Source organism: Thamnophis elegans, chromosome 11 (assembly GCF_009769535.1).
Source record: "Thamnophis elegans isolate rThaEle1 chromosome 11, rThaEle1.pri, whole genome shotgun sequence".
NCBI lineage: Eukaryota > Metazoa > Chordata > Lepidosauria > Squamata > Colubridae > Thamnophis > Thamnophis elegans.
The window spans coordinates 33,675,659-33,696,809 of NC_045551.1; the positions used below are offsets into that span (position 1 = coordinate 33,675,659).

At 36.8% G+C, this 21,151-nt stretch overlaps 1 protein-coding gene across 1 annotated transcript in view; it reads left to right on the forward strand.

Moving 5' to 3' along the window:
- The window catches only part of EIF5B (eukaryotic translation initiation factor 5B), a 33,720-nt gene that overhangs the window by 8,393 nt on the left and 4,176 nt on the right, over positions 1 to 21,151 (forward strand). The window contains exons 4-21 of the mRNA XM_032226677.1: positions 1,063 to 1,702; positions 2,902 to 3,128; positions 4,000 to 4,150; positions 4,860 to 4,955; positions 7,565 to 7,651; positions 7,871 to 7,954; positions 8,509 to 8,798; positions 9,084 to 9,191; positions 9,312 to 9,422; positions 10,279 to 10,346; positions 10,611 to 10,752; positions 16,211 to 16,342; positions 17,461 to 17,643; positions 17,735 to 17,896; positions 18,796 to 18,927; positions 20,383 to 20,514; positions 20,628 to 20,704; positions 20,789 to 20,953. Of these exons, the coding sequence (XP_032082568.1) occupies positions 1,063 to 1,702; positions 2,902 to 3,128; positions 4,000 to 4,150; positions 4,860 to 4,955; positions 7,565 to 7,651; positions 7,871 to 7,954; positions 8,509 to 8,798; positions 9,084 to 9,191; positions 9,312 to 9,422; positions 10,279 to 10,346; positions 10,611 to 10,752; positions 16,211 to 16,342; positions 17,461 to 17,643; positions 17,735 to 17,896; positions 18,796 to 18,927; positions 20,383 to 20,514; positions 20,628 to 20,704; positions 20,789 to 20,953 (2,987 nt within the window). The remainder of the gene's footprint in view (positions 1 to 1,062; positions 1,703 to 2,901; positions 3,129 to 3,999; positions 4,151 to 4,859; positions 4,956 to 7,564; positions 7,652 to 7,870; positions 7,955 to 8,508; positions 8,799 to 9,083; positions 9,192 to 9,311; positions 9,423 to 10,278; positions 10,347 to 10,610; positions 10,753 to 16,210; positions 16,343 to 17,460; positions 17,644 to 17,734; positions 17,897 to 18,795; positions 18,928 to 20,382; positions 20,515 to 20,627; positions 20,705 to 20,788; positions 20,954 to 21,151) is intronic.

Genomic DNA, 21,151 nt, shown 5'->3' on the forward strand with positions numbered 1-21,151 from the left:
CTATAATACTTGCCTCAGACTATTGCTGCACAGCTGCCCACATCCTGTCCAAAGTCTCCTGAGACTATTTCCAGATCTTGCTGCTATTGGCTTAGATGTCAGCATTGTCACGTTCTTTCCTATGTCTTTCCAGCCATGGAATCTGTGTAGCTTTCTGCTTTCCTCATAGAGCAACTATCTCAAGTATCTTCCTGCCCTGCTGTGTTCCATCCTGACACAGGTCATCCGCCCTTCAACCCTGCTGCCACTGACATTAGATCCAATTCTACAAGTCTTCTACCTGCCTCTTTCCACCCCTGTTTAACTCATGGACTTAATATGCTTTGCTGCTCTCTCCCCATATCCTTCCTATATATACATTCCTTATACCAATAGTACAACCTGTTGTTGTTGTGATCTTGGGTCTGGCTCTAAAAAGTGTGTGCCTGCTTGCCCTCATTCTCTTTGGGGATCACTGTTAAGGTTGTCCTGCCCCACCGCTCCTAATCCACTCCCTGGTTCTGCTGCTGAGGGGTTTAATTTATCCCTCCTTCCTCCCCTCTGCAACTACATTCCTTTCTTACAAATATGAACTTAATCAGGTGCGTTACTGAAACTGATTTTTTATCACATTGTACAAGACAACAGTACCAAGAAAAGGGAGAGCAGTCTAATAATTTTACTGATTTAAGTCTTATCAAATTATAATCCAAAGAAATATCCTTTCAAGAGCAATTGAATACAGTCCAGGCAAAAAAAAAGTTCATATATGCAGTGCTGTGCTTGAAGGTTCCTTTGGTCACATGAAAAAAAACACAACGTAATATGTAAGATCTTCAGCAAAAAGCACTATTTATTGTACAACTTCGCTACACTTTTTGAACAAGATTTTATTTTATGTATCATCCGAAGCATTTGTTCAAATTTCTTTTCCCACCATTCCCAACCAAATAGAGGGAGGCATATTTCTGAGAGATGTTTTTGTTTGTTTATGATCAATTGTCAGAGAATGTAGTGACCACAAACCATATGTACAGGTTTCTATTATTATTTTCAATTTATGACATTAATTTTTTTTATCAGGTAGAGAATGAAAATGAAGAATTTGGCCTGTCAAAGCAAGATAAAAAGAAGAAAGCCAAGAATAAAAAGGCTAGATTAGAGGATGAAGATGGCAGTGAAGAAACGGAGGACAAAGAAAAAAAATCTAAAAAGTCTCTTAAACCCAAGAAAGAAGTACTCTCCGAGAGTGATGATGAAGTATTTGATTTGAAAAAAGGGAAAGGAAAAGTTCAGAAATTAGGTAATAAACATGAATTTTCTGAAGAAGATGAAGCTGGCATTGTAAAGAAGAGCAAAGAGCGTGCACAACCTGGGTCCTCTGGTGAGAGTGAAGATGAATTGGATGAAGGCTCACAGGCAAAAAAGGGGCAGAAGAAAAATCAGAAGGCAAAACTGGTGGCTGAGACTGAAAGCGGTGATGACATGGATGAGTCTTCATTTAAAATCAAAACTGTGGCTCAGAAGAAAGCAGAAAAAAAAGAACGAGAAAAGAAAAAACGGGAAGAGGAGAAGGCTAAACTAAGGAAACAAAAGGAAAAAGAAGACTTGGAAGCTAATAAAGAACAGCCAAAGCTGAAGAAGACTGACAAAGGAACTGCATCAGATCAGCTGCCAACTTCTGCCACTGTGGAAAAGGGAGAGACTCCAGAAGCAGCAGAAGGTTAGTAACATTTTGGAAATATAAACCGCGTAGAATTGGAGATTCTTCGGGAGAAAACCCGAATATATATATATATATTTGTGCTGATAAATAAATAAAGGGAGACTAGTATAGATCTATTTCAAGCTATTTAGCTCTCATCAGCTAGCCACACCCTTACTGGGATTTGAACCTGGGCTATATTAATTATTATATTATTATATTAATATAGCCCAGGTTCAAATCCCAGTAAGGGTATGGCTAGCTGATGAGAGCTAAATAGCTTGAAATAGATCTATACTAGTCTCCCTTTATTTATTTATCAGCACAAATAAAAAAACCACAAATATAACAAAGGCAACAGTGAAAATATTGGGTTTCTGTCGTGATGGACTCTTGTGACGAGCCGATTGACAGATGATGGAAGCAGTTAGCTTCCTCCCATAGTTGGGGCTTACCAGGGGTTGTAAAAATCTAATATATATTTGATTTCTCAACAAAAATAAGGGGTGAATGAATATATATATATATATATATATATATATATATATATATATATATATATATATATACACATACATACATACATACATACATACATACATACATACACATACACACACACACACACACACATACTTGGTTTCTCAACAAAAATAGGGGTGAAAAAAGTGTCTCAGAGGACTGTTAAAGTGTTTTTCTCTAATCTTGTAATATGCTGAGAAATGTTTTATATGTACACTGAGAAATTGAGTTTGCTTGTGAAAGACATTTAGGAAGAAGAGGATTTATAGTTAATTTTTCACCTAGAGTTTTGCAGGTTTCAGAATGTAATCTAATGAATGTGGCACTGATGGTAGTTTGGACCCATTCTTGACTCATCAGTGACCTTTTCCTTTAAACCTATTCTGTGGTGAAAATTAATTGAATGCTGCTTAGTTATTCATGTTGCTGATTTCATAGTTTATTCACTGATGTAAAATGAAATAAAAGCAAATGCATTTTCTTTGCATCTAATAAGGTAGCTGAGAAGGCTCTTTTCATAAAAATGGCTCCCCTCAAGTGGCTTTTAATGCTCGACAGTTTTAAAAGTTACCATGAGTAAAATGTGGGAGAGAAAAAAATACTAAGAATTTAAGCGTGTCTAACTTTTGTTACTTTTTATGTTCTTCTGATGTATAATTATGTCTTGTGCTTCAACAATTAACTTTCCTTTTTAGTCAATGATAATGAAAGTGAGAAAAAGAAAAAAGATAAAGATAAGAAGAAAAAGAAAGGAGAGAAAGATGAAAAGGAAAAAGAGAAAAAGAAAGGTCCCAGTAAGGCCACAGTTAAAGCAATGCAAGAAGCCTTGGCTAAACTGAAAGAAGAGGAGGAAAGAGCAAAGAGAGAAGAGGAGGAGCGTATCAGACAACTTGAAGAGCTGGAAGCCAAACGCAAAGAAGAGGTAGTATATCTTTTCCTAGATTCAGAAGACAATTTGTTCTTATGTGTTTTTGGCTTTGAAAGGCAAAAATACTCAGAATCTCTTGCCATGTATTTTTTTTTTCTGTACTGAAAATAATTAAGCTATGGGTATAACTAATTCTGATTTTTATTTGTTATTGAATTACATGTTAGTATATTTGTAAAGCAATGCTATATACCAATGATAGCGAACCTTTTTTGGCTCGTGTGCCAAGCCTCTGGAGTGCAAAAAACTGGTCCTATGGGAAAACCAGAAGTTCAGGAATGGACTTCTGGTTTGCTCATAGGGCTGGTTTCAGCCCTCCGGAGCCTTCAGGGGCCTTCAGGAGGCTTCCCTGAATACTCTGGAGGGTTAAAACCAGCCCTACGAGCAACCTGGTTCCGGTTTGCTTGTAGGGTCATTTTTTGCCCTCCAGAGCCTTCAGGGAAGCCACCTGAAGGCCCCTGAATACTCTGGAGGGCTAAAACCGGCCCTACAAGCAAACCAGAAATCCATTCCCAAACTTCCGGTTTGCCCATAGGGATGGTTTTTTGCGCTCCAGATACTTCAATGAAGCCTCCGGAGGGAGAAAAGTGGCCTCAAAAGGCTGAAATCAGCTGGCCAGCACGTGCATGCATGCTGGCCAGCTGACAGGGCAGCACCTCGCGTGCCCTGACAAATGGCTCCACATGCCACCTGTAGCACGCGTGCCATAGGTTCGCCATCATGGCTATATACATTTACTTAGAGGGAAATATAAATGAGACTCCCAAATGAATGCATGCAGCATTGCTACCTTACCATTCTTGCATGCCAAGTTCCAACCATGTGCACTGGAAGTCATAAAGTGGCTAAAACCTGATTTTTGTAGGAACGCTTGGAACAAGAAAAAAAAGAAAGGAGAAAACAAAAAGAAAAAGAGAGAAAAGAACGTTTGAAGAAGGAAGGAAAACTTCTAACCAAATCTCAAAGGGAATCCAAAGCCAGGGCAGAGGCCACTCTTAAGTTGCTGCAAGCACAGGGTAAGGATTGCTCTTTATATTATTTTTCTAATTTTTATCCTGTTCAGGATAAAATATATATGTTTTATTCGAGTATGGTTGTCTGGATATCACAGGGACATTTTAATGGAAATGCTGTGGGTTTGCAATTCTTATTTGCATTGTGTAAAGTATTAACTGAAAATACCGCAATTCTATGCTCTTACTTCAGAATGGCCTCCAATGAATTAAGTGAATATTTATTACAGACGAAATCTGCTTAAGATCAAGTTGTAGATCTAAATGAGTGTCTGCTGTCTTGTTTAAATAATCCTATTTTATTTTAGTAAGCCAAAGTACAAATGAGCTCTGCGCTTCTGTGTATATCTCTTTGTTACCATTCAGGTCATCTTTTTTCCAGCTCTATTTCTCTTAACATACAGTTTAGAAATTATTGTTACTAATGCTAGTTTTCTGTATTTTTTCCACTGAATGTGGGCTGTAAGTATTAATAATATTTATTATTCATTAATAGAAACAGCAGCATAAAATCAAATCACTAGCAGATTAACTGATCCATATTAAAAGTCCTAAGTCTTAGTCTATATATAAACTATACTATATATACTAATATACTATACTTTTGTCAAGATGTTTTTCTCCAATTTTATCCTATCTTGTTAATTTCAAAATTCAGTCCCTTGTCATCAAATGTTGATATAAAGATTTTTTTGTTTTGTTTAATGTGCAGGTGTGGAGGTGCCATCCAAAGATTCAATACCAAAAAAAAGACCCATATATGAAGACAAAAAGAAAAAAAAGCAACAGCAGCAAGAAAGCAAAGAAGGTGATAATTTTGTTTAGGGATAACTATCAACACAGAAACAGGTTAAAAAAGCAATAAAAGTTTAAATCATTTCAGTCACTACTTTCTGTGCTTCAAGATACCTCCTTTGATACATCTTATACATCTTTATAGAGCAAAGGATATTCTTTAGTGGGTTGTGCTGTCCAGTGAGAAGTCCATTGGGAGAACCTCTTTTGCACAAAATGTTTAAACACAAGGGTCTGCTGATGAATTCCTCCACCAGATGGGGGATTGAACCACATAATCTGCAAGGTCTCTTCCATCCCACCCTTATCGTTCTATGATTCTATAAATTCTTGACTGACTTTTAAAATATTAATCCAAGAATCTGAGATGTTTCAAATAGGTTTGTACAAAGTGATGATTCATTCCTTCTCTACTTTCATATTAGATAAATTGAAAAGAAAAAGATATGTCATGTTCAGCAAGAGTTAGTTCTTTGTTTGCTATGTGCTTGTATCAGAATAAATTGGAATTTCACAGGATAATGAATGTAATTTAGCCATGCAGCAAAAGCATGGAAGAGTTATATGCCTTTTAAAAAAGTTTGATCAATTTTGTGTAGAATAATGTTTTTGATTTATAGCTTGAATTGACACAACTATTTACAGTCTTAATAATTGGGATGCTATTTCTGTGTTATTTGGGTTATTAAAACTTTTATAAATCTACAGGTATTTATTTTCATTGTTGCATCCTGCACCAGCCATGAATTCATAAAGTAGTTGATCAAATAGATATACAGTGGGGCAAAAAAGTATTTAGTCAGCCACCAATTGTGCAAGTTCTCCCACTTAAAAAGATGAGAGAAGCCTGTAATTGACATCATAGGTAGACCTCAACTATGAGAGACAAAATGAGAAAACAAATCCAGACAATCACATTGTCTGATTTGGAAAGAATTTTTTTGCAAATTATGGTGGAAAATAAGTATTTGGTCATTATCAAAAGTTAATCTCAATACTTTGTTATATATCCTTTGTTGGCAATGACAGAGGTCAAACGTTATCTGTAAGTCTTCACAAGGTTGGCACACACTTGCTGGTATGTTGGCCCATTCCTCCATGCAGATCTCCTCTAGAGCAGTGATGTTTTGAGGCTGTCGCTGGGCAACACGGACTTTCAATTCCCGCCAAAGGTTTTCTATGGAGTTGAGATTTGAAGACTGGCTAGGCCACTCCAGGACCTTGAAATGCTTCTTACGAAGCCACTCCTTTGTTGCCCGGGCGGTGTGTTTGGGATCATTGTCCTGCTGAAAGACCCAGCCATGTTTCATCTTCAATGCCCTTGCTGATGGAAGGAGGTCGGCACTAAAAATCTCACGATACATGGCCCCATTCATTCTTTCCTGTACATGGATCAGTCGTCCTGGTCCCTTTGCCGAGAAACAGCCCCAAAGCATGATGTTGCCACCCCCGTGCTTCACTGTAGGTATGGTGTTCTTTGGATGCAATTCAGCATTCTCTCTCCTCCAAACACAACAAGTTGTGTTTCTATCAAACAGTTCTATTTTGATTTCATCTGACCATATGACATTCTTCCAATCCTCTTCTGGATCATCCAAATGCTCTCTAGCAAACTTCAGATGGGCCCGGACATGTACTGGCTTAAGCAGGGGGACACGTCTGGCACTGCAGGATCTGAGTCCCGGCGGCGTAGTGTGTTACTGATGGTAGCCTTTTTTTATGTTGGTCCCAGCTCTCTGCAGGTCATTCACTAGGTCCCCCCGTGTGGTTCTACGATTTTTGCTCACCATTCTTGTGATCATTTTGACCTCACGGGGCGAGATCTTGCATGGAGACCCAGATTGAGGGAGATTGTCAGTGGTCTTTTATGTCTTCCATTTTCTAATTATTGCTCCCACAGTTGATTTCTTCACACCAAGCTGCTTGCCTATTGCAGATTCAGTCTTCCCAGCCTGGTGCATATCTACAATTTTGTTTCTGGTGTACTTCGACAGCTCTTTGGTCTTCACCATAGTGGAGTTTGAAGTGTGGCTGTTTGAGGTTGTGGACAGATGTCTTTTATACTGCTAACAAGTTCAAACAGGTGCCATTAATACAGGTAATGAGTGGAGGACAGAGGAGCCTCTTAAAGAAGTAGTTACAGGTCTGTGAGAGCCCGGAATCTTGCTTGTTTGTAGGTGACCTAATACTTATTTTCCACCATAATTTGCAAAAAAATTCTTTCCAAATCAGACAATGTGATTGTCTGGATTTGTTTTCTCATTTTGTCTCTCATAGTTGAGGTCTACCTATGATGTCAATTACAGGCCTCTCTCATCTTTTTAAGTGGAAGAACTTGTAGAATTGGTGGCTGACTAAATACTTTTTTGCCCCACTATCATTACTGCAGAGACCATAGGAATTATAATTTACTGTGCTTATAGTGTAGGGAAATCGGTAGTAAAAAGTACCTCATCTGTCAAATGGATTTTTGTTAGAGACTGTGGTTATTGGGTCTACTAGAAGTATAAATATAAGCATTGAAGAAGTAATGTAAGTATGTATAGCTGTAGGAGCTTTTTCCTTGAACTATGACATGATTTAAAATAGTCATAACTAATAATTTTAAATGGCATTTTTTAGAAATTACTGAATTGGCATCACCAGTGGAAGAAGCTGCAGAAACAATTGTATCTGAAAAAGAGGAGATTAATCTTCAAGCTGAACCAGGTCAGTTCTAAATTGGACATTTAGTCTTTCATTATCTATATCATAATCAGCTCTTTGAGGAACCTTAATTTAATTTCCTTAAATTAATCTGTGTGTGAGGCTACTCTAAGGTCTTTGTGAAAAATGTTCAAATGTGACATTCAGCCAGTATGAAATTAGTTTAATGCCTAGTAAACTATGAAGTAAACTTTGTTGCATAGAAAATCTATTATTGCTTAGTTTCAGAAGAAAAGGAGGAAGAACCTGAAGGAGGAGGATTAGATGACTGGGAAGCTATGGCCAGTGATGAAGAAAGAGAAAAAGGTAATTTCTTTTTGAAAAAGGAACAGAATATTACAAGGAATGAGACTTTCATTTGTTTCACTAAAGCCTCTGGTTTTTTTCTAATAAGAAAAAGTAAAGCAAGCAGTGTAAAAAAGATTTAAAGGGTATTTCAAACGGAATATATATTTTAAACTGCAATGCACTTCATTAATGTATTGCTTGTTTTTCTGTTAATATTTAGCTGTTTAATAATTTGTAAAAATTATCTAGTTGTTCAACTGAATGAGAAGGGCTAGTGATAACATTGACAGAAGGGCCATATTTCTGTTCTCAACAAGTTCTTTTGTAGTAGGAATATAACTCAGAAGAGAATAAGCTGTCTCTTGACTTTTTGATGCATTGTTGCCCCTTTGCATATATGGCAGGTCAGGTGAAATGAATCTGAAGTGTATCTATTTCTTACATATTTTATATGTTGCAAACGTCAAAAGAATTCTCAGTGATATGCAACATTACCTATAATACTTGAGCAGGGCAGAGTTAAGTGAGCCAAATTAGAATTATATTAAGTAACTTTAGTATTTTGTCATCAGAGAGAAAAACTGTCCATATTGAAGTCAAAGAACAAAATGAAGATGATGAGGATGAGGATGAAGATGAAGATGAGGAAATGGAAGAGAGTGACGAATATGAAGAAGGAGAAAGTGAAGGAAGCGAAGAAGAGAAAACTTTAGATGAAAAGGAATCAGACTCACGAGCTGCTGCAAAACAATCTGTAGAAAAAAAACTAAACAAAGAAATAAGTTCAGATTCAGAGTCTGAGTCGGATGATGATCGCACTAAAGAAGAACGTTCATATGACAAAGCTAAACATCGAATTGAGGTATTTAGTTAAACATTTTCACAAACAGCATTTTTTGGCTTTTCCCCAGGGACTGGAGAGAGCTCCGAATTTCAGCCAGAATTATTCCCTTTTCATACAGAATTATAGGATGTAACTAAATATCTATAACTCTGGAGATTCATTTTAAAAAGAAAGCTAATAAACATTGGGGATATTGCATTGGTCTTGAAAATATTTGAATTCTCAAATCTGATTTATTTGCATTTCACTTTGTTCTTTATTCTTAATGGGTGAGTAAAACTTATTCTCAGTTTTTAATTTTAGAAACGTCGAATTGAAAATAATAAAAATGCAAACACTGAAAAATTACGAGCACCTGTTATCTGTGTGCTGGGGCATGTAGACACAGGAAAAACAAAAATCCTTGATAAGGTAAGCACAGGTATAGCACTAGCTAGCAAACAAATTGTTGACTTTTCTTAGATTGAATATTTGTAGTAGTTGGGAACTGTTTCACGCTATATAATAATAATTCTGGTATATTTCATATAGCTTCGTCATACTCATGTGCAAGACAGTGAGGCAGGTGGCATCACTCAGCAGATTGGGGCAACTAATGTTCCTCTTGAAGCCATTAATGAACAAGCAAAGATGGTGAAAACTGTGAGTGGGAGCTTTTTAGCCCTTTATGTGCATTTCACGTAATAGTATTAACTTGTCCTGTGATCATTATGATTGTTGACAGTGAATACTTTTAGGTTTCTGTTTACTTGTTCCATGTTCAGAGGACTATTTCAGTTGACGGAAATATTCCACATTTGCATGAATACAATAAAATATAGCTTCCGTATTGGCCTTCCTGATACTTACATAGAATTGAATTACCGTATTTTTCAGAGTATAAAATGCACCTCCCCCCCTTGCTAAAAGTGGGTGAAAATTTAGGTGCATCTTACAGACCGAATAAGGGTGTTTTTGGTCTCCTGAACCCTCCATGCATCACATTTTCGCTCTCCCTGGCCCCCAGAAGCACTCTGCAGTGCTGTTTTCACCAAAAAACGGGAGCTCCCAAGCCCTCTATTTGTCAGGTTTTCATCCTCCCTCGCACCCAGAAGCACTCAGCAGGCCAAAAACTGCCAGGGAGGGGCAAAAACGTGACGCATGGAGGCCAAAAACTTTTTTTCTTGTTTTTAAAAAATATGGCACTTACCTTATGGAGGTTTTTATGCTTATTGTGTTATTCATTTGTAATTTTGCAAATGTCAACAAAGATGGAGCTCACTAAGTGTTGCTTCACTTAGCAATACAAGCACCTTAACCTAAGATCTTAAAAAGACTTGTATCTAATAATTGAAAGTTACTCAATTGATTGTTAACTTGTATATTAATAGTTAAAATATTAATGTACCTTCAAAAGGGATTGGGATTGGACATTTGCAATAAATGTCATCAAGCATGAAACTGTTATAAAAATTTGGTTTGCCTAAATATCGAGTTAATTAATATTTTGCAATGATAGTTTGACAGAGAGACAGTCAAGATTCCAGGAATGCTTATCATTGATACTCCAGGACACGAGTCTTTTAGGTAACAGCTAATTATTTATATCATTTTGGGGTTACATTTTGTAATATATAATGTTAAAAACAGTTGCAGAAGTAGAAATTAATTATGTATTTTAAGTGGTGTATAGTCTTGTACCTATTACGTGTAGACTAATCAATATTGTGATCTTTCTACTTAATAGAACTTGTGTTAAGAATAAGCATTATTTATTCATTGGTAAACTACAGGTCATGCTTTTTTCTTCATTTTCTGCTATTAATGTTGACAATATCATTTTAATTTCAGCAATCTTAGAAATCGTGGAAGCTCACTATGTGATATTGCAATTCTTGTAGTAGATATCATGCATGGTTTGGAACCTCAGACTATTGAATCTATAAACCTGCTGAAAACCAAAAAATGTCCCTTTATAGTTGCACTTAACAAGGTAAGGTCCCTTTTCATTGAATGGGTTTGTATTCTGTGATATATTCTATTTTGACTTTGTGTGTTGCATGATTTGGTCTCTAAAGCATTGATTATGGATGTGTGAACTCATTTATTGTGACTTTTAATCTTTGTTAAAGCATAATTTAGCACAGTATAAGAAACCAGCTGTTTTGGAAGGAGGAGCCACGTCGCAATGTTACAACGTGCGGTCTCGATACTCTGAGACCGCCGTTGACACTTTTGCCACTGGGGATCCATTGAGACCTAAACCGTCCCGTAGAGACGGTGATCAGGAAGACAAAGCCTTGCTGGTCTCAGGGATATAGCAAAATCCCTGATACACCCAAGGGAAGTGCTTCAAGCCTGCGGTGAATAGGCAGCCCCTAGGCTGATGAAGTCAGGACGCTCCGGAAGGAAGGAAGTGAAAAAAGAAAGTGAGTCCATCTGGTGAGGTATTTTTTCTATTTTGCTAAAGACTGTCCAAAGAAATGTTTCTTTAAAGCCAAATTGATCCTTAAACAAAAGAACTGAGTGGCAAAAATAATCCCAATGGAATCGCTGTGGAAAGTTTTTTTTTCCTTTGTCATTGTAACTATTTTTTGTGGATTGAAATGCTCGTCACGTTCTCCATTAAAGTGAACAGATTTTTTTCTTCTGCTTCTTGTTACTTTATTTTTTGACTTCTGGATTAAAACCTTCCCTTTTATTTTAACAATTCTTCCTAATACTTGTTATTAAATCACACTAAAAGCAATCTAAAGAACTTTGTTTCCTACAGAAGGTGAAAATTAACTGCCAGTCAGAGTTTTTTTAAACAACGTATCTCTTTCTTTATTTGACTTCACTAACTTTGCAGCTGAAGGGTTTGCAACTTGTTTACAGAAATTGATAAAAAACCAAGGGCACGTACTGTTTTCACAGGTGCCTGTGAGAATTATTTTGGCAGAGAAAGAAAGAAAGAAAAGAAAGAAAGAGAAAGAAAGAAAGAAAGAGGGAACAGAACCCTTCTCCTTTGAAGAGCATAAAAGAACTGTGTTTAAGTCAACTTAAAATAAAAGCTAAGAGAGGCCTGGAAGACTAGATTGGTATCATTATTAGTTTTTTTCCCCCTTTTTCTTTCTCTCTTCTGTTTTGGGAACATGGGTCAATACTTATATGAGGAAACCTTAAAATTCAAAATATCTTGGCTGGAATTCAAAATCTATTGGAAGGTTATGGGAGAATTGAGAAGAAGCTGGAAACACTAATCTTCCTCACAGCAAAAGATGATGGGGTTGGAGCCCCCAAAATTAAAGGGGAGAATGAAGATATAGAAGATAAAGATAAGACAATAGATGAACTTATTAATGGAGCAAATGTGGGTGAAAATGGAAAGGGAATGTGGAAAAGGGAATTCAACAAATTGGAGCTCTACCCCAGATTCCAGGACACAGAAGAGAAAAAAATACTAATGATGATAGACAGAAATGTTTTCAAAAGCAAGATTGACAAACAAAGACAAGTTAACTTTAGTAGCAACTGGTGGGCAAGGAGATTATTTGAGAGACCCTTCTAAAAAGAAGACTGACTCCACAATTGGCAAGAGAGATAAGACTGTTTTGTTACTGGAAAGATACAGGTTGACAATGAAAGTTGGTAATAAAAAATTAGGTTTTTTATTATTGGTGATTAATAAGTAGGAACTTTGTAACTCCTAGATTGTTTTAGATTGTTATTAAATGTTTACTCACTAACAATTAATTAACCACAAATAATAATGAAATGATAATGGATAGAGCAAAATGATATGTACATGTATTGACAATTTAGTAAAAGAAAGTTTGGTATAAATTGTAAATTGTGACTTGGGAAAAAGACCTATAAATTTTATTAACAAATTTTCATTTAGATCTTGTTATAAAGGTGTAAGGTTTTTTTGGGGGGGGGGCTGATGAGAGGAGATGGGGCATAATAGTAAATGATTTTTAGCCAATTATAATAACCACAAGGAAATGTTAATGGTCATTGTTTAACACTATATACATGCTATGGTATTGGCTAAAGTAACTTAGATATAAATTTTAGTCAGTGAGTTGGGAAAAAAAAGGGGGGGGAGGCTTAGAAACTTTATTGACTTTTACTTAAAAGATGCTAAAAGGTGTAATGTTATTGGATGATTTTTTGAAATAGCTAATGAATGCCATTATGTGATTGTGTCTTTAAGTATGAATGATTTGAGGTAAAAGCATGTTCAAATAATTGTAGTCAAATGAGAATTGTGGTACATTGATAGTAAGATATACAAAGATTTTTGACTTAAAGTGTATAATCTAATATGAACTATAAGTAATGACTGTGGAAGAAATGCACGAAGGCTATCTGTAACCAATCGACATGCTTTCTACAAGATGTAATGAAGGATGATTCCTTTTTTGTGTGTTTTTGTTCAATTAAAATAAAAAAATTAAAAAAGAAACCAGCTGTTTTCTTATGGATTTTTTTCTCAAGAAAAGCTCTTTTGTATTGAAATGCCTATGTAGCTTAATGCCTTTTTCCTATGCCAGCACAGCTGGATTTTCTTGAGAAGTCTGTAAGCAGAATATGGTAGCAATTATCTCCTTTGTTGTGCCTCATACATCCATAATCAATGCTTTACATATCAAAATAGCTGCAGTGGTTGAAGTATTAGATTAGGAGGTGGGACAATTTAGGCTGTACTCTTTCCTCATGCATAGAAGTTTAAAGCAAGGGTTTACTGTAATTACATTTATCTGAAAATAAAATAATTTATTAGCATTTAATAAATTAGGTGAACATAGCTATAAATATTTTGTCCCTTTTGGAAGAGTGGATGGAACTGAATTCATACTGTAGCCTTCTGCATATGAAAGATACTGGATTGTACTAAAATGAGTATCAGCTAAAGAATGCTTTTTGCAAAGGAATGGTGCTCTCCCTTTGTCTGAAATGGTATAGCTTAGGCAGGGGGTTGGACAATCGGACCTCTGTGTCCGGAATACCTTTGTGTGTTTGAGAATGAGAAGAATGGCAAATGTCTATGTAAGTGGATTTAATTCAGTGGAATTAAATCTTTAAATGATTGGTTCTTAAGGACATTTGCACAAAGGCCAATAACTGTATTTGAAGTTCTTAAGAAATAGAAACAGTCTTCATACTTCTCCTGCTAGGACAGTGGTTCTCAACCTTCCTAATGCCGCGACCCTTTAATACAGTTCCTCATGTTGTGGTGACCCCCAACCATAAAATTATTTTCGTTGCTACTATGTAACACCAGGAGCCACAAAACCTGGGTGGGTGTGGCCAACTCAACCACTCCCACCCAGTCACATGACATCCCCTCCCAGACATGCCTACCAAGGTTTCATGGCTCAGTGAGAATAGGGTGTCTCTCTCTCCTCTCCCTCTCATTTCTGTTTTTCTCTATTTTTCCTCTCCCTTTCTCTTCTTCCTTTCTTTCCTTCCTTCCCTTTCCCTCTTTCTTTTTCTTTCTTTCTCATTGAATATGATAGCAAATCCAAAATAAAGTTATTAATTATAGGAAATTGCTTCTCTGTAATCTTTTCATAGTGAACTCTAAGCTGATAGAAGCTGGCAAGTTTGTACTAACAGCAATAGGATATATATTTTAATTTCTTTTGAATTTGACAATATAATACGTTATCCAAAATTATAAATAATCTGATTTTCAGATGCATTTTTTTTGCCATCTCTGTTATTTTCTTTTTAAAAAATCAGACTTGCTTCCAATTTGTGCCTTCTGGCAAACTGTAGTTTTGTTGGCAAGAGATCTAGCTTGCCATTGCTTTTGTCATAGGTCTGAGAAAGTTTCTTTCTTTCTTTCTTTCTTTCTTCCTTTCTTTCTTTCTTTCTTTCTCTTTCTCTCTCTTTCTTTCTTTCTTTCTTTCTTTTCTCTTCCTTTCTTTCCCCCTGATTTGTTTCCTTCTCTTTTCCCTCTCTCTCATTCTTCTTCAGCTCGCTTTCATTTCTTTCTCCCTCTCCCCCTTCTCCCTCTAATTTGTTTCCCTCTATTTTCCCTCTCTCCCATTCTTTCCTTCCAGCTCTCTTTCATTTTTCTCTCTATCTCCTCTGTTTGTCCCCTTTTCTCTTTCATCTCTTTCTTGCGCGTGTAAGCAAAATACCCTCCTGGGCTGGGATCACGGTGGCGGGGACAGCGACTCCTTCCGCTGCTGCCACTGAGAAGTGAGTAGCTTGCTGTGCTGCACAGGAGACTTCTCAGTGCCAGACTCAAGTCGGTCCCCTTCATTTTGACTCAGGAAAGAGCTGGAGCAGCCGTCTCTGGATGCAGAGAGGGAAGAGTTCTAGAGCCCTGCGCAAGTGCAGGAGTGCAGGAGAACTGGAGCTCTTCCCTCCCTGCACCCAACCAGCTGCTGCTGCTGTTCCCCATTCACCTCCTTCCTGAGCTAACCTGAAGGAGACCGCGGCTCACGCTGACCTGAGTCTGGCGCTGAGGAGTCTCCTGCGCAGCTTGGATCCCCTGTGCTGCATACCCAGTTACTCACCTCATTGTGCAGTGGCGACAGCATGAGGAGAGTCGTTGTCCCCTCCGCCTTGATCCTGGCCCAGGAGGGTATTTTGATTGTGCGCGCATGCACAAGAGATGAGCACAAGAAAAGGGATGGAGCTCTTCCTGACATTGAGTTGCCTGTGAAGGACGCAGAATCGCAAAATCAGGCTCGTGCCTTCTCGGGGTGGAGAGCAGATTGCGCGATTGGGTCAGCAGGGAGTCGCAGGAGAGGGGCCAAAGCCTATTAAGACTGTTACCCATGCTAAGCATGGGTAACAGTCTTAATAGGGAATCTCAGTGTACGCGCATCCCACGTTCTTTTATTTTATTTTCCCCACCTTGTTTTATGCCTCAGAAATGGTACCTCTTGGCTTCCGTAGCTATGCCCATCAACCTCCATCACTCAGAGCGAGCTGCTTTCCCAGCGTCCTCTGTGCTGCGCACGTCTCTCTTTTCCCCCCTCCGTGCCTCCATTCTGGCTCCTACTTCTCCCCCCCCCCATCACACATACACACACACACACACCTACCTCTCCTTCTGCAGTGTGGGGAACCTGAGCCCCTCCTTCCCTTCAGGCCGGCTTCTCGCCACCCTCTCCACGGAAGGCTCCTCGGCGACGCCTGTGAAAAGGTTATTTGACCCCAAAAGGGGTCACGGCCCACAGGTTGAGAACGCTGTGCTAGAAGGACTTTAGCATTCAGTTGTTCCACATTAGCATTCAGTTGATTTGGAAAAATCAACTTATTTCAGTGAAAGAATAGGGCACTAGCGATATAAGAGAATATGTTTAAATGAAGATCCAGAGTATGAAAATGTTTATTACCGTATAGTTTATTTACTTGCTTATTTCCATATATACAAATAGGATTTACTATATAGATCTGCCTGAATAATGGCAATATTAAATAGTGGTGAATTCTCTTTTCTTTAGATTGATAGATTGTATGACTGGAAAAAGAGTCCAGATACAGATGTAGCTGTCACTTTGAAGAAACAGAAAAAAAACACCAAGGATGAATTTGAGGAACGTGCTAAGGCCATCATAGTAGAATTTGCTCAGCAGGTGAGTATCAATTTGGCTAAAAAAATGGTTAATCTTCTTGAGTATGCTTTGCACCCTGTAGTTCCTGTAGATAAAACTAGCCCAAGCGCATTAACCATCCATAATCAAACAAAATTACAATCAAATGGTTGATAGAAGGAAAGTGAGAACAGATGATGTATACATAGGAAAGGTTGGCTGAATCGAAGAAGTCAGGCTTACACAGGACAATTTACAATTATAGATTGGTACCTTATAGTGATTTAACAAATTTGATGCAGGCAGTGGCATTGTGGCTCAATTATCAAGATCCTTTCCATTCCAACTTTCAGACCTGAATTTGATAGGGAGACATCTTTATTTGTCCAATGAATGATCTCTGTTGGGAAGAGACATGGTGAAGTAATACTTTTGTACTATTGACTATAGTATTTTTGAGGAGAACGAGAGAGGGAAATATTGTTGTACTGTGGAAAGTATTGTTTATATAAAGTCTACATGTATTTCAGGTTTAAATTTAAAGTTCCATCTTGTCTGTTATGTAATTATATCAAGCTGTTGGGAAGAATCTTATCTAGATTTGATACTTATAGTAATCAGTACTCTGATTATAATTTTCCAGTACTCTTATTAATATTGATGTCATATGTCTTGGTAACTTGGACAACTACTCAAAAGGCAAACCTTGAAGATGATATAGAAATGAGAGCAGATCTGGAGTATAATATGACAGTATGAATCACCCTAAGAAGTAACACTTCTTAAAGATGTCACATTATTTCTGTATTGAAATATCTGTACTGATTAACAGTAATTGTCTTAACCAAAGTCAAGGTGCTACTTTTGCTGTAAAATTTTTACAAGGTTTAGGCTTAAATAAACTGTAAGATCATCTGATCCTCTATAGTCTGCCCCACTTTTGCAAATTTTTGAGTCACAGAATCATCAGACATGGTTACCCCTGAAATAGAAGACTGTTATTCTGATGAATGACTTGAATAGGAGAGCAATGAATATTTGATAATGCATTCTGTTTTTCCATCTTCTTTAGTTTCTGTTTTGACTAGGTAGAATAAAGCCACTCCTTCTCCTGCTCTCCCCACTCTTTTGCTTTAGTAATGCTCTGCTTCTTGTTTTAGGGCTTGAATGCTGCCTTGTACTATGAAAATAAGGATCCCCGCACATTTGTTTCCCTGGTTCCTACCTCTGCTCATACAGGAGATGGTATGGGAAGTTTAATTGCTCTTCTTGTTGAATTGACACAAACCATGTTAAATAAGAGACTGGCACACTGTGAAGAGCTGAGAGCACAGGTTATGGAGGTAATGTTTACCTAGAAAATCTTTTGATAGCCTGTTTAGATAACAAACTGGATTGAGGCAGATCATTTAAGGCATATTCTACGTCTTTTAGGTCAAAGCACTTCCTGGAATGGGTACGACAATAGATGTCATTTTGATTAATGGAAGGCTGAAGGAAGGTGATACCATTATTGTCCCTGGAGTAGAAGGTCCCATAGTAACACAAATAAGAGGCCTTTTGCTCCCTCCTCCCATGAAAGAATTACGAGTGAAGGTAAGGAAGCAGTGCATGAAAAAATGTTCTTGAAATTAATTTATGGTGTCTGAGTTGCTCAATGATACTAGGTCATATACCCTTCCTTTACCCCAGATAAATTAATGTAATTTTTGCAGTAATAACCCTTTGCAATAAATGTGCTATTTGTGAAAGCAGTGCTAGGGAAATATTTTTGTGTCCTATTATACTGAGTGAAAGTATTTAATTTTACATGTGCTCTTTGCTGTTGAATTTCTATTAGCAAAAAATAAATTCGGATTTTTAAAGGATAAAGTCTGAAAAAAAGAGATTCCAAATAGTGTTTGTCATATTGTCTGATATTATGAAATGTTGAACGTATGTCATTTTTCTATTTTTTTTCCTGATTCTGTTTTGCTATAATTTAAAAATTTGCCTGAGGGATGTTCTAAAATTAATGTTTAATTGAACAATATTTATTGTCATAATATTTGACCAATTTTGAAACTTTTTTGTTTAGGTGAACTAATGCTTCTATTATATATTGAAAGAACATCATACCGCTGGTGTGCAGTAGAATCTAATCTAAGAGCCTTTATATTGTATTATCTTAGAATTTGGATATGAGTACTTCTTGTGAAAATATTCAGTCTAAAAACTGGAACATTTAACGGTTATTTTTGTTCAAGATGTGTCTTCTAACTTCTGATAATGCCATTGAGCATCTCTGTCATATTAATTCCTTCCAGTTTCATTAATTGAAGGATACACATTAAATAAATGTAGTGTATCTATCATTTCATCGAATGAGCAAATAGAGTAAATGATTGGAGTTCTTGATGGTTCTTGACAGTCCTTGACAGTTCTTAATATAATTAAAACAAAGATGATAAATTGGAGAACTAGAAAAATAACTATTCATCTTTCTATTTGTATAGAATCAATATGAAAAACACAAGGAAGTTATTGCTGCACAAGGAGTAAAGATTCTTGGCAAAGACCTGGAGAAAACATTGGCTGGGCTGCCCCTGCTTGTAGCCTATAAAGATGATGAAGTTCCAGTTCTTAAAGTAAGGCACAGATGATCCCTATCAGAATCTCAATGGAGTTTCAGCAGCCAGAAAATCCCAGTATAAACTGTTCTAAAATAGAACAATCAGGAATAAGTTGTTTGAAATTACAACGATGGGGTACTTTTCAGATTTTTAAGAAATTGAAGCAAAGTAACAGTTCTTAACTGTTGACTTTTAAATTTTTAAATATGAGATGTAATTAGAAGAAATTATTGTTTTTATATAGTTATCAAATCATTGGGAAGTAAATTGAAGTAAGGCCTGATAAATATATAGCTGTGCCATCTGGACAAGCTACTACTAGGTTTTAAGTTACATGTTAGCTAAAAAAAAATTGGACAATTCTATAAAATTAAGATTGAATTAAAATAATTGCTGGCGTTTTAGAGTCTGTAACATTTAATGGGGAATTAAAGAAGGGGAAAAACTGATTACTAGAGAACTAAGCTTTTCATTGTGCACTGGAAAAAGAAGAGATTTAATTAAGCTTTTTATTTTTTTTTAAAGGTGGGATAAAATCTAATAATAATTTTAAGTATTTGTGAATTAAACTTGTGTTTTGAGAAGATAGAAATAAACCAAACTGAAACGTAACATTCTTCATTTTTAAAAGCTGCGGATTTGATTCTTATGCTGTAATAAAAGAGAGTTTGGGAATTTTAACCAGTAAAATTAGCTCCTTAAAGACTTAAAACAGTTACTACCATGTTTCCCCAAAAATAAGACAGGGTCTTATTTTCTTTTGACCCCCCCCCCCCGAAATAAGTGCTTGGCCTTATTTTCAGGGAGGTCTTATTAGTTTTGAGGTGCAGGAGGTGGCGAGCGCGGTCACTTCATTGCTGCCGCTGTACTGCAATATTTTTGGGGTGGGCTTATTATCCAGGGAGGTCTTATTTTTGGGGAAACTGTATTTTTTTCTTTAACATTCACCAACCTTCCACAAATGCATCACTATCATGGAATAATTTGGGGCTCCACTCTCTCAGGCTACAAATGGGACCTTGGTTGGCTAAAAACAATTTTTGCTCTTTTGGGTAATAGAGCTCTCTATGTCAATCTAAACCATAGTTTAAGCTTCCAGTGGCATGTTCATAAATGTGAAGCTTTTATCTCTGATATGTGCTTATGAGCCGAGGTGGCGCAGTGGTTAGAGTGCAGTACTGCAGGCCACTTCAGCTGACTGCTATCTGCAGTTCAGCGGTTCAAATCTCACCGGCTCAAGGTTGACTCAGCCTTCCATCCTTCCGAGGTGGGTGAAATGAGGACCTAGACTGTGGGGGCAATATGCTGACTCTGTAAACTGCTTAAAGAGGGCTGAAAGCCCTATGAAGCGGTATATAAGTTTAACTGCTATTGCTATTGCTATTCATAAGCTTGTGGTATATAATGCCACTTCCAGTGTTTTGGAGAAACAAAGCAGGTTTTGTAAAATGCATCATGTTTTATTTTAAGGATGAATTGATACATGAATTGAAGCAGACACTGAATGCCATAAAATTAGAAGAAAAAGGGGTTTATGTCCAGGCATCTACCCTGGGATCTTTAGAAGCATTACTTGAATTTCTGAAAACTTCAGAAGTGCCAGTAAGTACCCAAGATTCTATTTTCTTAAATCATTATTTTGTTAGGTATTACTTTGTTAGGTATGCAGAATTTATATTAATGACAAGCTGTTTTTCCCCCTTGTCTCCTGACAGTATGCTGGAATTAATATAGGGCCTGTGCATAAAAAGGATGTTATGAAGGCATCAGTCATGCTGGAGCATGACCCACAGTAAGTATTTCCTTCAAAATATTTGTAGCATTTCTAAAGAGGCTTCATTTGCAGCTCCCTAATATTATCATTATTATTTTCAAGGTACGCAGTGATCTTGGCTTTTGATGTGAGGATTGAACGAGAAGCCCAGGAAATGGCTGATAGTTTAGGGGTTAGAATCTTTAGTGCAGAAATTATATATCATTTATTTGATGCCTTCACAAAATATAGGCAAGACTACAAAAAACAGAAACAAGAAGAATTCAAGTAAGTAGAATTCTCATACTGAGATATAGATACAAATATTGTGTGTGCATGTGCCTGAATTGTAAAAAAAAATTTTTAAGATCAGTATTGTATAATATCAGTTCAGTGTTTTGTTCTCATTTCAACTGAAAAATATTAGTGTAAAAACATACAGGACATCTGAACTTAACTACTACAATTTGGACTAGCATCTCAGTT